At 37.6% G+C, this 18,000-nt stretch overlaps 1 protein-coding gene across 3 annotated transcripts in view; it reads right to left on the reverse strand.

Moving 5' to 3' along the window:
- The window catches only part of FNIP1 (folliculin interacting protein 1), a 166,854-nt gene that overhangs the window by 91,863 nt on the left and 56,991 nt on the right, over positions 1–18,000 (reverse strand). For 2 of the 3 annotated variants that reach the window (XM_012002448.1, XM_012002447.1), the window contains exons 2-3: positions 13,740–13,866; positions 3,382–3,516 (exon numbers count right to left, since the gene is read on the reverse strand). In XM_012002448.1, the coding sequence (XP_011857838.1) occupies positions 3,382–3,516; positions 13,740–13,866 (262 nt within the window). The remainder of the gene's footprint in view (positions 1–3,381; positions 3,517–13,739; positions 13,867–18,000) is intronic. The other variant, XM_012002449.1, reaches the window with a different exon arrangement.

An 18,000-nucleotide genomic window follows, 5' to 3' on the forward strand; every position in this document is an offset into this window, starting at 1 on the left:
TTTTTTTTTTTTTTTTTTTGCTTTCCATTTGCTTGGTAAATATTTCTCTTTCCTTTTATTTTGAGCCTATATGTGTCTTTGCACATGAGATGGGTCTCCTGAATACAGCATACTGATGTGTCTTGACTCGTTATCCAATTTGCCAGTCTGTGTCTTTTAATGGGGGCATTTAGTCCATTTATATTTAAGGTTAATATAGTTATGTGTGAATTTGATCCTGTCATTATGATGCATTGTTGATGCCGTTTCTTCTTAGTGTCAAGTGTTACAATTTCATATGTTTTTGCAGTGGCTGGTACTGTTTTTTCCTTTCCATATTTAGCACTTCCTTCAGGAAGCAGGCCTTAGGTGGTGACAAAATCTCTCAGCATTTGCTCATCTGGAAAGGATTTTATTTCTCCTTCGCTTATGAAGCTTAGTTTGGCTGGATATGAAATTCTGGGTTTAAAATTCTTTTCTTTAAGAATGTTGAATATTGGCCCCTCAACTCTCTTCTGGCTTCAGAGTTTCTGCAGAGAGATCCACTGTTAGTCTGATGGGCTTCCCTTTGTGTATAACCCAAACTTTCTCTCTGGCTGCCCTTAACATTTTTTCCTTCATTTCAACCTTGGTGAATCTGACAATTATATGTCTTAGGGTTGCTCTTCTCAAATACTATCTTTGTGGCGTTCTCTGTATTTCCTGAATTTTAATGTTGGCCTGTCTTGCTAGGTTGGGGAAGTTCTCCTGGATAATATCCTGAAGAGTGTTTTCCAACTTGGTTCCATTCTCCCTGTCACTTTCAGGTACACCAATCAAACGCAGGTTTGGTCTTTTCACATAGTACCATATTTCTTGGAGGCTTTGTTTGTTCCTTTTCATTCTTTTTTCTCTAATTTTGTCTTCACTTTTTATTTCATAAAGTTGATCTTCAATCTCTGATATACTTTCTCCCGCTTGATTGATTCAGCTATTGATGCTTGTGCATGCTTCACGAAGTTCTCCTGCTGTGTTTTTCAGCTCCATCAGGTCATTCATGTTCTTCTCTAAACTGGTTATTCCAGTTAGCAATTTACCTAACCTTTTTTCTGGGTTCTCAGATTTCTTGCATTGGGTTAGAAGATGCTCCTTTAGCTCAGAGGAGTTTGTTTCTATCTATCTTCTGAAGCTTACTTCTGTCAACTTGTCAAACTCATCCTCCATCCAGTTTTGTTCCCTTGCCGGCAAGGTGTTGTGATCCTTCTGAGGAGGAGAGGCATTCTGGTGTTTGGAATTTTCAGCCTTTTTATGCTGGTTTTTCCTCATCTTTGTGGATGTATCTATCTTTGTTCTTTGATGCTGGTGACCTTCAGATGGGATTTTCATGGGGATGTCCTTTTTGTTGATGTTGATGCTATTTCTTTCTGTTTGTTAATTTCCCTTCTACCAGTCAGACCCCTCTACTGCAGGTCTGCTGGTGTCTGCTGGAGGTCCACTCCAGACCCTGTTTGCCTGGGTAGCACCAGTGGAGGCCGCAGAACAGCAAAGATTCCTGCCTGTTCCTTCCTCTGGAAGCTTCACCCCAGAGGGGCACCTGCCACATGCCAGCCAGAGCTCTCCTCTATGAGATGTCTGTTGACCCTTGTTGGTAGGTGTCTCCCAGTGAGGAGTCATAGAGGTCAGGGACCCACTTGAGGAGGTAGTCTGTCCCTTACCAGAGCTTGAACGCTGTACTGGGATATCCACTGATCTCTTCAGAACTAGCAGGCAGGAACATTTAAGTCTGCTGAGGCTGTGCCCAGAGCCACCTCTTCCTCCAGGTACTCTGTCCCAGGGAGATGGGAGTTCTATCTATAAGCCCCTGACTGGGGCTGCTGCCTTTCTTTCAGAGACGCCCTGCCCAGACAGGAGGAATCTAGAGAGGCAGTCTGGCTACAGTGGCTTTGCTGAGCTGCGACGAGCTCCGCCCAGTTCTAACTTCCCAGCAGCTTTGTTTTCACTCAGTTGGAAATGCAGAAATCACCTGCCTTCTGCTTTGATCTTGTTGGGAGCTACAGACCAGAGCTGTTCCTATTTGGCCATCTTGCCAGCCACCCTATATACATATTTTTTATTGAGACAAGGTCTCACTCACTCTGTCACCCAGGCTGGGTTGCTATGGCATGATCATAACTTATCACATCCTAGAACTTCTGGGCTCAAGCAATCCTCCCACCTCAGCCTCCTGAGTAGCTGCGACTACAGGCTCACACTACACACATGGCTTTTTTTTTTTTTTTTTTCTGAAACAGAGTTTCGCTCTTGTTGTCCAGGTTGGAGTGCAATGGTGCAATCTTGGCTCACCGCAACATCCGCCTCCCGGGTTCAAGCGATTCTCCTGCCCCAGCCTCCTGAGTAGCTGGGATTACAGGCATGTGCCACCATGCCTATTTTTATATTTTTAGTTGAGATGGGGTTTCTCCATGTTGGTCAGGCTGGTCTCGAACTCCCAACCTCAGGTGATCTGCCTGTCTCACCCTCCCAAAGTGCTGGGATTACAGGCATGAGTCACCGTGCCCAGCCCACATGGCTAAATTTTTTAAAAATCACAAAACTTTCAAAGTTGTGCAAAATGGTGTAAGTCATGATGGTGTTGTATGGCACAGCACTATTATGGATTTGTTAAGGTATCATGCCTAAAGGGGAGGTAGAATAGAAGAAGGCAGGGGGAACTGTGCAGTAAATCCATCTGGAATTTAGTAATTTCAGACTCTTTTCACACAGCTTGTCCCATTGATTAGGTAGAAAGATCAATTTCTATCAAAACACAATCATTTCATTACCAGTAATTAAAAAGCCAGATTTTATTTTTGATACTGTGTAAATATAAAATACTTGTGATTAATGCAAACTTGGATGACACAAATAAATTTACAACAGATGACACTTGCTGAGCATGAGACCAAACACTGATATTACACAAAATGTAATACATTTAGAGAAGTTCCTATGTATTATACTTGCTAATACGTTTAATTCCATGTTTTACAAGAAGTCACATTACTTTTGAAAAATAACACTGTGTATTATGTATACTTCCAATCATACTTTAATTTCATACAACGGAAACTGTATTGGTATTTTGTATTTATCTTCATAAACAATGAAAAAGTATGTAAAATAAGAAATTATTCTGATAACCCAATCTAAATCTGAATTGGGAAATATAAGGAGAAAATACTCGTGCAACCTATACCTACAGCTCTCTACATCTCTTATTCTCAGATTTGTCAAAGTTCATAAACTTACTTATCTGTCTCTCCAGCTTCAATGCAAGCTCTAGGAAGATAAGGACTAATTGCTATTATATCTCCACAGTTCATTGGATGATGTTCAAAAATATTGATAAATGAATAAATAAATAAATGACCTCAATGATCTTACCTGGTACTTAAGACACTGGTCTTTTATATCAGAAGATGAAGTCACAGAACTATCTAAAGAGGAAGAACTGTCTCCTCCAGGTTTCAGTTGGCAGCATTTCCCAAAGACTTTAACTTGAGCATCACTGCAGAGTTTCTGAAATACAGATAATATTTCCATTCATATTTTAACAGATTTTTAACCATATACAAATTTCATCAAAGTATAAAAACCTTTGGAAAAAACAAGAATGAAATAACTCAAAATAATACAACCTTAATATGACTATTTGCATTTTGCTATATTTTCTCCAGTATTTTCTATTTTTTGTCTTATAACCAGAATAGTATCTGTGGGGTTTGTTATTTCTGGCCAACATTATTAAATCCTGAGAATTTTCTAGATTACCATGGCCTACATGATGTTCATTAATACTGATGTAATAATATATTTCAGTAGTTTTCAAATTATTTGGTCTCAAAACCCCTTTATGGGCCAGGCATGGTGGGTCACACCTGTAATCCCAGCACTTTGGGAGGCTGAGGCAGGCAGATCACCTGAGACCAAGAGTTCAAGACCAGACCGACCAACAGCAAGAAACCCCATCTCTACTAAAAGACAAAAAGTAGCTGGGCGTGGTGGCACATGCCTGTAATTCCAGCTACTTGGGAAGCTGAGGCACAAGAATCTTTTGAACCTGGGAGACGAAGGTGGCAGTGAGCTGAGACTGCACCACAGCACTCCAGCCTGGGTGACAGAGTGAGACTCTGTCTCAAAAAAAAAAAAAAAAAAAAAGCAAATAAACAAAACAACCCTTAACGTTCTTACAAGTTATCGAGGATCCCAAGAGTCTTTTGTGTATATGGGTTATAATTATCAGTGTTTTCCCATATTAGAAATTAAAACTGAGACCGTTTAAAAAATACTTATTCATTCATTTAAATATAATAACAAACCCAAGTAAACATAAGTAACATTGTTATAAAAAATTACCTATTTTTCTGGGGAGAAATGTAGGGATGAAAGAAATGCAAATGAGACTTTTAGATTTAACTGTACATAAATACATATGTTTATTCTATTGAAATGAGAATATAGTCATGTAATATTTAAATTTTTAATAAGAAAATGAACTTAAGACCAGATGAATGTGCAATCCAGTGTGGAAGAAAAATGTATTTCTTTTTTTTTTATTCCTCTTTCTCTTTTTCCTCCCCAACATCTTTCACTGCTCACAACTGCCAAAGTTACAATCCACCAACATCTGTGATATTCCTAAAAGTATTCCATTGCTTTATCACAGTTACCAGTATGTCCATTCTTCCATTTAACAAACCTCAGGCAGGTTTTTAGAACAAATAATCTGACTAAAGTCAAATTTACTGAAGACTGATGGTTTTCTAGTTACCAACATCACCAAAAGCATCATTAAAAATTGCATGTAGTAGTCTCCAATTATCTCTAACCAAAAATTTAAAGTAAAAATAATAAAAGCTTTAGAACTAGATATGAGTTCAAAATCTGGATCCTTGAGCAAGTTAACTGACCTCTCTAAACCTTAATTTGTTATTTGTTTAATGGGAAGAAAAACCCTACCTAACAACACTTAAGGGAATGTGTGTGTGTGTGTGTGTATATATATATTTTTTACATACACACATATATAATACATATTATACATAATAGTTATAGTATCCTAGCTATCCCCACAGAGCTGGGTCTACAGGCGTATGCCACCACATCCAGCTAATTTTACTTTTTGTAGAAACAAGGTCTCATCATGTTGCCCAGGCTGGTGTCAAACTCCTGGGCTAAAGTAATCCTCCCACCTTGGCCTCCCAAAGTGCTGGGATTACAGGTGTGAGCCACTGCATTCAACCTAGATACAACTGTTATTAGAAAACAGTTAAAATGAGGGGCTAACATAATTGAAGTCAGGGACTTCACTAGATATTTCCATGTATGTTTCAACACTTGATAAAAGTATGGGTATTTTTACTACGGGTCTCCTTCACCACATCTTAATAACCTTATTACTTATTGATCACCAACAAAATGCCAGGCCTTAATGTACATTTTCTCTAATACTGAGCATAGTAGATATTATTAACCCTATTTTATAGATGAGAAACGTGACGCTCAAACAGGTTAAATAACTTCACCAAGGTTACAAGAGCTAGTAAATCTGTTATCTAAACCCAGTTGGCTTAAATTATCCACTATCACAAACCACCATTTCATCAGTCAACAAAAGTATTTAAGTACTATGTGTTCTAAGCCAGGGGGTGGCTGCAGACCAGTACCAGTCCATGGCCTGTTAGGAACCGGGCCACATGGCTGGTGGTGAGCAGTGGGCAAGTGAGCATTACCGCCTGCACTCCACCTCCTGTCACATCAGCCTCAGCATTAGATCCTCATAGGAGTTCGAATCCTATTCTGAATTGTGCACACGAGGGATCTCTCTCTAAAGAGATATAACAAATAAATGCAATGCAAGATTCTCAACTGGATCCTTTTGTTCTCCAGGATGTTATGTGGACAACTTGTCAAGTTTTAATGGGATCTGAGGTTATAATATATCAAAGATTTCCTGAATTTTTGCTGTATTGTGGTTACGTAGAAGAATGTTCATGTTTTTAGGAAATACACATTGAAATAATCAACGTTGATGGGTTATCAAGCAGGCAGTTTACTCTCATTCCATTCAGAAAAGCAAAAGTTCTCTGTATTGAACTTGCAACTTATTTGTGATTGTTTCAAAAAGTTAATAAAAATTATAACCTAGTTATAGAAAGACAGTTGTGTTTTTCAGTAACATTTATAACTTTTTTTGCATAATTTGAAGGTATTTGTTTTTGTGGGTTAAAGTTTGGCATCACTTATCTGAGATAACAAAGTAAATAATACGAAACTGAACACTTTTTCCTACAATTCCTGCTTATAGAAGTCCTGTGCTTACATGAGGGATTGTTGTTGACTGCGCCTTGTCCCCCCATTATAGGACCATCTGCCACTGTAGTTGTTGCTGTTTGGTTTCAGAAAAGTCACGACTTCAAGATGGGAGGGAGTAGAGAAACAGCTGAGGAACTGATGGGAGAATAGTATGTGTGTGTATGTGCATCCTTTTGTACACACTTTTAGGCATGTTTTTATGCTTTAGTCCTAGAACAGAAGTATGCCCCTTTTCTTCCTCTAGCAAACTGCCTTTTGTTTCAGAGACTGGACATACATGGTTACCTCAGCCTGGAATGTCTTTCCAGCTCTCTCAAGTGCTTCCTCTTTCACCTTAACTCTTACGCACTTTTCCCCCATAGTGTAAGCTTAAAAATTCACCTTCTTATCTCCCTAGACTAAATGAAGTCCTTTCATGGTAATTCACTAAAACATTGTCATCCTTTAACCTCTTCGTCTGTAAATTGGAATAATGATGGTACTCTTCTGTTTTACATAATTTACTCTTTACAGTCAGTGCTAACGTAAGTTAGCTGCTGCTATCATTACTTTTATTAGACTTACTTGAAATACACATTTCATTACACATATTTGTGTAATTATCTGTTAAATGTTTCTTTCTGCTGTCAGATTGTTAGTTCTATGAGGAAAAGAACTATGTCTTTTTTTATTCACCTGTATTCCCTAGTGCTCAACAGCGGTTGCCAACCTTTTTGGCACCACGCACCAGTTTCATGCAAGACAATTTTTCTGCAGGCTGGGGTAGCGTAGTGGGGGTATGGTTTCAGGATGAAACTGTTCCACCTCAGATCATCAGGCATTAGTTTTTGTCATTAGAAAAGGAAAGACCTGAAATCTCAGTATAGGTTTTTCTGCTGTTATTTTTAAGAGATGAGTTCTCACTATATTGCCCAGGCTGGCCTCAAATTCCTGAGCTCAAGCGATCCTCCCACCTCAGCCTCCTGAGTAGCTGGGACTACAGGCATGTGTCACCATGTCCAGCTTCAATACAGTTTTGATTTTCATTTTCTTAATTATGGATAAGGGAGAGGATCTTATAAATGTAAGATTTTATTAAACGTGTAATAGCAATTTGTATATCAACGCTCTGCTCTTATCCTTCACTCAATTATCTACTGAGTGGTTCTTGATTTCTAGGAACTCTTTATATTAACAGTTGGCATTTTATATTGTCAAAGTGTTTTCCCAGGTTGCCATTTGTCTTTTAACTTTCCTTATGGTGTTGTTTTGTTTGTTTTATCATGCAAGTTTAAAAAAAAATGGCTGTCAAATTTGTCAATCTTTTAGTTTATGGCTTCTGAATTTTAACTCATAGTTAGAAATATCTTTGCTTGAGACAGAGTCTCACTCTGTTGCCCAGGCTGGAGTGCAGTGGCATGACTGCAATCTTGGCTCACTGTAGCCTCTGCCTCCTGTGATCAAGCAATTACTGTGTCCCGGCCTCCCTAGTAGATGAAACTACAGGTGTGTGCCACCACACCCGGCTAATTATTGTCCTTTTTTTTTTTAGCAAAGACAGGGTTTCACCATGTTGGCCAAGCTGATCTTGAACTCCTGACCTCATGTGATTCAGCGTTCCAGCCTCCCAAAGTGCTGCCATTACAGGCATAAGCCACTGCATCTGGCCTTTTTTTTTTTTTTTTTTTTTTTTTAGCAGGCCGGGGAGAGGGTCTTGCTTTGTCACTTAGGCTAGAGTGCAGTAGTGTGATCCTGACTCATTGCAACCTCCACTTCCTGGACTCAAGCAATTCTTCTGCCTCAGTCTCCCAGTAGCTGGGACTACAGACACTCAGCACCACACCCAGCTAATTTTTATGTTTTTTGTAGAGACGGGGTCTTCCTATGTTGGCCAGACTGGTCTCAAACACCTGGCCTCAATTCACCCATCTTGGCCTCCCAAAGTGCTGGGTTTACAGGCGTGAGTCACTACACCCAGCCTAGAATACCTTTTCCACTGCACAGATATATAAGAACTCCCTCATTTTTTCTTTTGTAATGTTATAGTTCTATATTTTTATATTTAAATGTTTGATATACTTGGTTTCATCCTGATGTACACTGTAAGATATGAATCCAAATTAAGGCTGGGCACAGTGACTCATACTTGAGCCCAAGACTTTGAGGCCAGCCTGGATAAAACAGCAAGACCCCATCTCTAAAATAATAATAATAGTAAGTAGTAATAATGTGAGTCCAAATTAATCTTTCTTCCACATGGCTAATTGTCTCAACACCATTTAAGATGATGCCTTAATCATATACCAAAATTCCTGCATGTATTTGGATGTATTTCTGATCCTCCATTTTGTTCCATTAGTCTATTGCCTATTTATGCATCAATAACACACTGTCTTAAATACTGAGACTGTGAAGTATATTTTCAAATGTGATAGGACTGGCTCATCCTCACTGCCCTTCTTTTTCAGAGTTTTCCAACCAATCATTGCTAATTTTTTTCCATCTGAACTTTAGAATCCACTATTTAGTTCCAGACACTACCCCCACCCCAAACACAAAAATAAGGATAACACTGTTTCTGTGATAGCATTATTTTACAAAGCACTTTGGACAACTTTATAACATTGACTACTGCCACAGAATATGTTTTGTCTTTCCATTTGTGAAGGTATGCTCTTACGTCCCTTAAGAAGAATTTTTTTTTTTTGAGATGCAGTCTCGCTCTGTCGCCCAGGCTGCAGCGGCGCGATCTTGGCTCACTACAAGCTCTGCCTCCCAGTTTCACGCCATTCTCCTGCCTCAGCCTCCTGAGTAGCTGGGACTAGAGGCGTCTGCCAACACGCCCGGCTAATTTTTTGTATTTTTAGTAGAGACAGGGTTTCGCCGTGTTAGCCAGGATGGTCTCAATCTCCTGACCTCGTGATCCGCCTGCCTCGGCCTCCCAAAGTGCTGGGATTACAGGCGTGAGGCACCATGCCCAGCCTAAGAAGACTTTTAAAGTTCTAAACTTACAGATTTTGTTAAGTTTACGCATAGGCAACTTTGTCATTATAGCTATTTTAAATGAATGTTTCACTTTTATGTGTTCAAACTGGAAGCTATTTGCATATATTGAGCTTACTGATTTCTGTATATTAACTTAAATCCAATTATCTAACCAAATACTATGTGCAAATTTGATATCATAAATAAGACTCAACTATTCAATTAGCACTGTATGATACTTCAGAGTGTTTCCCATATCTTAAAATCTATATTCACCTTTCCAAAGTTCCCTGAATTTACTAATGTACAACTTTATTCTTGTTTACAATCAGTGAAAGCTGATACATGTGAATGGTCATATAACCTCACTGGGAACTCATGAAATAGCATTGCACTGTTACTGACATAAAAACAATGTCTAGGATAAGGAAAATAGCGTGATAAAATCACAATGGATCCATTTGGCTATGTTAGTGCTCATATCGAAACCACATCTCAATATTTTTTTCTAACATGGGAAAGTTCTTCTGTCAGAAGTGTTTCAACCAGAGCAACTCCATCTTGAATAGGGGTTGGGTAAAATGAGGCTCAGACCAACTGGGCTGTATTCCCAGATGGTTAAAGCATTCTAAGTCACAGGAGGAGATAGGAGGTTGGCACAAGATATAGGTCACAAAGACCTTGATGATGAAAAAGGTTGCAGTAAAGAAGCTGGCTAAAATGCACCAAAACCAAGATGGCGACAAGAGTGACCTCTGGTCGTCCTTACTACTACACTCCCACCAGTGCCATGACAGTTTACAAATGCCACTGGAAACGTCAGTAAATTACCCTATATGGTGTAAAAAATGGGAGGCACGAATAATTCACCCCTTGTTTAGCACACAATCAAGAAATAATCATAAAAATCCACCATCAGCAGGCCTCAGGGCTGGTCTGCCTATGGAGTTGCCATTCTTTATTCCTTTACTTTCTTAATAAACTCGCTTTCACTTTACAGACTTGCCCTGAATTATTTCTTGCTCAAGATCCAAGAACTCTCTTTTGGGGTCTGGATCCGGACCCCTTTCCAGTAACACTTCTTTAAGATCACTACACATATTCACTTTAATTGGGTTTTATAGTTCAACAGTCATTTTTCATCAAATATAATAGATCTGAAAAAACGAGTTCTGAGAAAGCTATACACTTGATTAACAATTTTATTTAAACTTACATAAGACACTATTTGAGCATGCAAAGTACTCTGGTTTCTGAAACATAATCAAAGCATTTATGTAGTTCACTTTGTATAGAATTTAAAATGAAATAAAATACATAGCTTCCTAATTTTCTCCAAAAACCCATTAAATATACTCTACATGCACAATGTCTGTGTTGCATGGAAATACAAAAATGATCTGCTTATGTTCATAAACTGCTGTTATAGTCTTCATTGACAATTCTTTGGTTCAACCAAAAGCAGAAATGGATCAATATTCCACTGTGAAATATTGTCTTCTCTCCCACTCCAGATAAAAGGTACTAAAAGTGAGTTATGATAATCTATAATCTTTACAAGGAAAACTGCCATGTGTCTTACACATTTAAAAGGACTTCAATAAGTATTTTTACAATGACTATTTTTTAATGCTGAAATAGCTTCAAAGTAAACAATCAATAGGATTTTGATTTAACTAAATACACTCAAACATATTGGGTGGGCCCAAATATTACTACCTTCTACTCCTACCTGGCAACTTTCGAATGACATTTTTTCAAAAATAATCTTAAAATTCAGATTCAGGCTGATAACAAACTGTCCTAAGCAGCCTGAAGAGGGAGGACTGTTTGATCCCAGGAATTCAAGTCCAGGCTGGGCAACATAGCAGGACAGATGGACGCTGTTTCCAAATGAGAAAATGTTTTAATTTCTTTTTTGATAAAGGGAACAGAGTAAAACAATTTTGTAAGCTTCACATTCTAAAGCTTGACTTTCTGTTTATAACTCATGGTGACATCATATTCTCATTTTTTTAAAAAGAATGTTTTCAATAAAAGTTTTGGTAAATAGGCCGGGCAAGGTGGCTCACGCTGGTAATCCCAGCACTTTATGAGGCCAAAGCAGGCGGAGAGCTTGAGCCTAGAAGTTCGAGACCAGTCTGGCCAACATGGCGAAACCCCATTTCTACTAAAAATATAAAAATTACCCAGGCGTGGTGTGCACACCTGTAATCTCAGCTACTCGCAAGGCTGAGGCATGAGAATTGCTTGAGCCTGGGAGGCAGAGGTTGCAGTGAGCTGAGACTACCACTGCACTTCAGCCTGGGCGAGAGAGCAAGACCCTGTCTCAAGAAAACAAACAACAACAATAACAAAAATCCCTGTCTCAAAAAAATAAAAAGCTTTGGTATACTGAATGGTCAAAATAGTATTTGTAGTCCTTATTCTCTCTTGTAAATTGTTTTAAACTAAGGAAAGTTTTTTAAAACTAAGAAAGAAGAACATGAGAAGTAACTTCAACATTTACCATAGCAAAATAGAATATTGTACAAATACAGCAAAGCTGAATAATTTACTTTCATCCAGCAAACTGCTAATGCTTAAACATAACGTCATTATTATGTATGAACCCAAATTATAATGTACAAAGTTTAAAAAAATTTACAACACAATGTCCTTCTTTCCATATATAGAACCCAGGACAAACAATGAGTATTTCAATATGTACAGTAGTGTTCAAAAGGAAGACATAAAATCTTCAGGAAGTATTTACAGGATTTTGAAAATAAACTTCCTAACAGTAATTACAACTGATCAAAATATGTCCTAAGTACTTACCACATGTAAGGCAGTGTGCAGTGTAGGAAATAAAGGTGAGTAACAGGATAATTTTTTATTTTAAGATTTTTTTTCCCAGTCTAGTAACAAATACACATACAAATACAGCTATTATATAGAAGGCTATGAAAGTGAGTAACGAACTATGAGAATTCTGATGGAGGAGAAAATAAATTTACCTAGAGAAAATCAGAAAGGATTCATAAAGTTGCCATAAAATAAACCCTGAAGGAGGATAAATTTTCAACTAAGGGAGATAGTATACAGGATAAAGGCATAATAAAATAAATGAGACCGGAAGTAGTCAACAATGTTTGATTTCCAGACACTGACAAATTTCTAGAAAACTTTGATAATAAAAAGAAGAGTAGACTTATAGGCAAATTTCAGAAAGTTGAGTAATAACTGGATAGTTTGAGAAGAGAGTCAATATATTACTACTGAGACACCAAGAGACAGAGAAGACCAAGGAGAGACCAACAGATACAGAGACTGAGAAGAGACACTCTAGAGAGCCTGAGTGATAGAGAGACAAAGGGAAAATGAGAGACACTAACAGACACCAAGAAAGATGACTGAGAGGGATAAAGAGGCCAGGGATGGGAAAAGAGAGAGGACACTGTTATGGACTGAATGCTTGTGTCTCCTCAAAATTCATATGGCGTCCTAACCCAACATATGATATTAGGGAGGTGGGAACTTTAGGAGGTGATTAGGTCATAAGAATGAAGTCCTCATGAATGGGGTTGGTGCCCTTATAAAAAGGACTGTGAAGAGTTCTCTTGCCTTCTTTCCACCATGTAAGGGTAGAGTGAGAAGTCAGCAGTCTGCAACCCAGAAGAGAGGCCTCACAAAAAACCCAAATACGCTAGGAGAAACAAAAGTTTCTTGTTTAAGGCACCCAGTCTACAGTACTTTGTTATAGTAGCCTGAACTAGACAAACACAAACCTGAAGGAAAAAGTAAAAAATATTTTGTTAGTGTTGAGTAAAGAGGCTTTGTGAATGTTTCCAAGCAAAGAGAAAAGCTGAGAGGGAAGAAGGAATACATCAGCAGGAGAGAAATTAATGAGACTAATGAAGCATCATCCCAGAAAAGGTATGCAAGGAGAGTTCAAAAAACAGCATGAGTCAATTCTTACAGAGCTGTTTAACATAAAAAAGAAAAAGCTGCACAAACACACAATGAATAGCATTAATCAAAATTAAGAGTAAAGGAGAGGTCATATGTTGAAATTCAATAGGATACTATCAAATACAAAAAAAAAAAAAAAACTTCAATAAATGCTTGCCAAAAAAGTAATCAAAAATAATCAAGATAATTTAAAAAAAAAATCAGCCTCAGCCAAGTTCTGCTGAGCTGTTGTTAGCAATCTAAATACAAATAAGACATGCTTATCGCATTGTAGTTAGCCTTGGATTTCAACTGTCTGCTTGACCATCTCCAATTCTGTGACTCTTAAGCATCAAACCACTCCTCAGCTATTCAAACTAAAATGTTAGATTCACCAAACATTTCCTTCTCCCTCAGCCCCAACATCCAGTTATTTTCTTCTGTCTCAGTCCCAATTATCCAGTTTGATAATACTGGAATTATCAAAATATTCAACATTAAAAGTCAACCAAATCAATAATGATGCTCACCGATACTGATATGTCCTCATTTTTTCTCTTAACACTGGAGTCAAACAAAACATTTCTCCCTCGTCTTTCACAGTCTTGATATACAATCAGTCGAATCTGGCTTGGATCAAACTCTGGTAAAGGCCAACTTGAAAGAAAAGTAAAGATCCATTAGAGTTACATTAATAAATATTCCATATACATTCTTAGAAATAAACCTATATAATAAAAGCCCAAAATTATCTTATTGTTAAATAATATATAGATCTGTATATAAAATATCACCAGTTCATGGCTGAAAACTTTAAAGTAAAAATAAAGGCAAAACAAAATTATTTTTATTTAAAAATAATAGTAGTAACTATCACTTAGTATATATATAGTTATCCTATATCATTTTTAAAAGCATTAACTTAATAAATATACATAAGTATATTTAACATAATGAAAATAAGTACTGATTTCATGTGATGGACCAAGATGACATAATAAGGTTAACCCATATTTTTAAGTAGTTTTTTACTATTTCTCCAATATGGAAATGTGAAAAATGAAATGGCTTTCGTTTAAATAATAGCAAAGGACTCACAAGACAAAAAACAAACAAAAAAAAAAGTAGAAAGCAATCAAGTATAGTGAAAATTCTCATATGCTGTTGGTATGAATATAAACTGGCACAACTCCTGGGTGCAGTGGCTCACACCTGTAATCCCAGGACTTTGGGAGTCCAAGGTAGGAGGATCACTTGAGCCCAGGAGTTCAAGACTAACCTGGACAACATAGTGAGACCCCATCTCTACAAAAAGTTAAAAAAATTAGCCGGACATGGCAGCATGCATCTGTAGTCCTAGCTACTTAAGAGGTTGCAGTGGGAGGATCGCTTGAGCCTGGAAGGTCGGGGCTACAGCAAGCTGTGATCATGCCCCTGTACTCCACCCTGGGTGACAGAATGAGACCCTGTCTCAAAAAATAAAAATAAAAATAAATAAATTGGTACAATCTCTTTAGAAAAGTTTTTGAAAAAGTCTATATATATATATATATAAATGTTTTTTTTGTGTGTATATATATCTGCATGTGTGTGTATACTTTATTATATACATGTGTGTATACATATATACACACAAACGAATTCCAGTAAAAATGAAGTTGATACCAGCAATTCCACTCCAGAAAAATTTATCACAATGAATGAATTTCAGCTATAGGCAAAAATGGATAGACCACAAGCAAAAGAAATCAGACGACGACTCACACACACACACAGATAGCTACTGTATTTTTCCACTTATATATATAGAGATTAAAAACGGGCAATGTTTGTCTAGGGGTGCATACTTAGTTTTTAAAATATAAAGAAAAAAAAGTAAGTAACGACCTCCAGAGTTTGGAGAGTAATTACTTCTAGGAGTAAGGTGGAGGGAAAAGTGTAACCAGAAAAGGGACATAACAGGTGAACTGGGGCAATGACAACGTTCTGTTTTGACCAGATAGTGCTGACATGGATCTTTACAGTATGTATTTAAACAGTACAACACACTTGTTTTATGTACTTTTATATATCCATTACATTCCACAATTTAAAAGATTAATGGGGTGGATGAGGTAGGGAAGAAGGGAAAGAGAAAACAAACCAAATGACAAATATCCGGTGAACTGAACACAATACAAATCACAGGACAGCTGCTAAGAAATGGGAGAACTGACATGCCAGGAGCTGTTTCTTATTAGTTACAACAGGATATTCATTTTTCATAATTTCAACTTTCATACTCAGGAGTTACATCCATATATCTCATGATGCTGAGGTTTGGGGTACAATTGATGCTGTCACCCAGAGAGTGAGCACAGAACCCAACCATTACGTTCTTCAACTCTTGCCCTTCTCCCTCCTGCCTTGTTCTACTAGTCCTCAGTATCTATTGTTGCCATCCTTATGTCCACGAGTATCTACTGTTTAGCTCCCACTTATAACTGAGAATATGTGCTATTTGATTTTCTGTTCCTGCATTAATTGACTCAGGATAACGGCCTCCAGCTGCCTCCGTGTTGCTGCAAAGGACAGGATTTCATTCTTTTTTATGGCTGTGTAGCATTCCATAGTACATATGTACCACATTTTCTCTTTTTTTTAAGTCAATTGTTGAGTCAATTTACTTAATAAAATATTATTTAGTCAATTATTGTAGTAGGAAGAAAGAGTAAAACCACAAAATACGAAAAAAGTTTAAGACAATGAAATGGGTCACTATATTCTCTTGCATTTATAACTATTCAGATGAATAACGAAGGACCAAAATATCATTTAGTCAATTTTTGGGAAAAATACCTGATTTTATGTTCTCAGACATTTTGTAAAATAAGGAAATGATCATGCTAACTAGATATAAGCCTTGAAAATGAATACAGACATTTACTGATTAAGATATAGACTAGTTAGACCAGTTATCTAATTAACTTGGAACAAACAATAAGTTAGGACAGTAAATAGTAAAATTTCACAAGGGTCTCTGTATGAGTGAAACTGCTCCTTTAGGGTTTACCTTTTTAACAGGGGAACTAAAATACGAATCAGTTTTTTTGTCTTTTATATATAATTTTTTTATACTTTATGTTCTAGGGAACATGAGCACAATGTGCAGGTTTGTTACATATGTATACATGTGCCGTGTTGGTGTGCTGCATCCATTAACTCGTCATTTACATTAGGTATATCTCTAATGCTATCCCTCTCCCCTCCCCCCACCCCACAACAGGCCCTGGTGTGTGATGTTCCCCTTCCTGAGTCCAAGTGCTCTCGTTGTTCAATTCCCACCTATGAGTGACAACATGCGGTGTTTGGTTTTCTGTCCTTGTGATAGTTTGCTGAGAATGATGGTTTCCAGCTGCATCCATGTCCCTACAAAGGACATGAACTCATCCTTTTTTATGGCTGCATAGTATTCCATGGTGTATATGTGCCATATTTTCTTAATCCAGTCTATGACTGATGGACATTTGGGTTGGTTCCAAGTCTTTGCTATTGTGAATAGTGCCACAATAAACATACGTGTGCATGTGTCTTTATAGCAGCATGATTTATACTCCTTTGGGTATACACCCAGTAATGGGATCACCAGGTCAAATGGTATTTCTAGTTCTAGATCCTTGAGGAATTGCCACAGTCTTACACAATGGTTGAACTAGTTTACAGTCCCACCAACAGTGTAAAAGTGTTCCTATTTCTCCACATTCTCTCCAGCACCTGTTGTTTCCTGACTTTTTAATGATCCCCATTCTAACTCCCGTGAGATGGTATCTCATTGTGGTTTTGATTTGCATTTCTCTGATGGTGAGTGATGATGAGCATTTTTTCATCTGTCTGTTGGCTGCATAAATGTCTTCTTTTGAGAAGCGTCTGTTCATATCCTTTGCCCACTTTTTGATGGGGTTCGTTTTTTCTTGTAAATTTGTTTGAGTTCTTTGTAGTTCTGGATCCTAGCCCTTTGTCAGATGAGCAGATTGCAAAAATTTCTCCCATTCTGTAGGCTGCCTGTTCACTCTGATGGTAGTTTCTTTTGCTGTGCAGAAGCTCTTTAGTTTAATTAGATCCCATCTGTCAATTGTGGCTTTTGTTGCCATTGCTTTTGGTGTTTTAGGCATGAAGTCCTTGCCCATGCCTATGTCCTGAATGGTATTGCCTAGCTTTTCTTCTAGGGATTTTATGGTTTTGGGTCTAACATTTAAGTCTCTAATCCATCATGAATTAGTTTTTGTATAAGGTGTAAGGAAGAGATCCAGTTTCAGCTTTGTACTTAAGGGTAGACAGTTTTCCCAGCACCATTTATTAAATAGGAAATCCTTTCCCCATTTCTTGTTTTTGTCAGATGTGTCAAAGATCAGATGGTTGCAGATGTGTGGTATTATTTCTGAGGGCTCTGTTCTGTTCCATTGGTGTATATCTCTGTTTTGGTACCAGTACCATGCTGTTTTGGTTAATGTAGCCTTGTAGTATAGTTTGAAGTCAGGTAGCGTGATGCCTCCAGCTTTGCTCTTTTGGCTTAGGATTGTCTTGGCAATCAGGGCTCTTTTTTGGTTGCATATGAACTTTAGTTTTTTCCAATTCTGTGAAGAAAGTCATTGGTAGCTTAATGGGGGTGGCACTGAATCTATAAATTACCTTGGGCAGTATGGCCATTTTCACTATATTGATTCTTCCTATCCATGAGCATGGAATGTTCTTCCATTTGTGCGTGTCCTCTTTTATTTCATTGAGCAGCGGTTTGTAGTTCTCCTTGAAGAG

This window comes from Mandrillus leucophaeus, unplaced genomic scaffold (assembly GCF_000951045.1).
Source record: "Mandrillus leucophaeus isolate KB7577 unplaced genomic scaffold, Mleu.le_1.0 Scaffold688, whole genome shotgun sequence".
NCBI lineage: Eukaryota > Metazoa > Chordata > Mammalia > Primates > Cercopithecidae > Mandrillus > Mandrillus leucophaeus.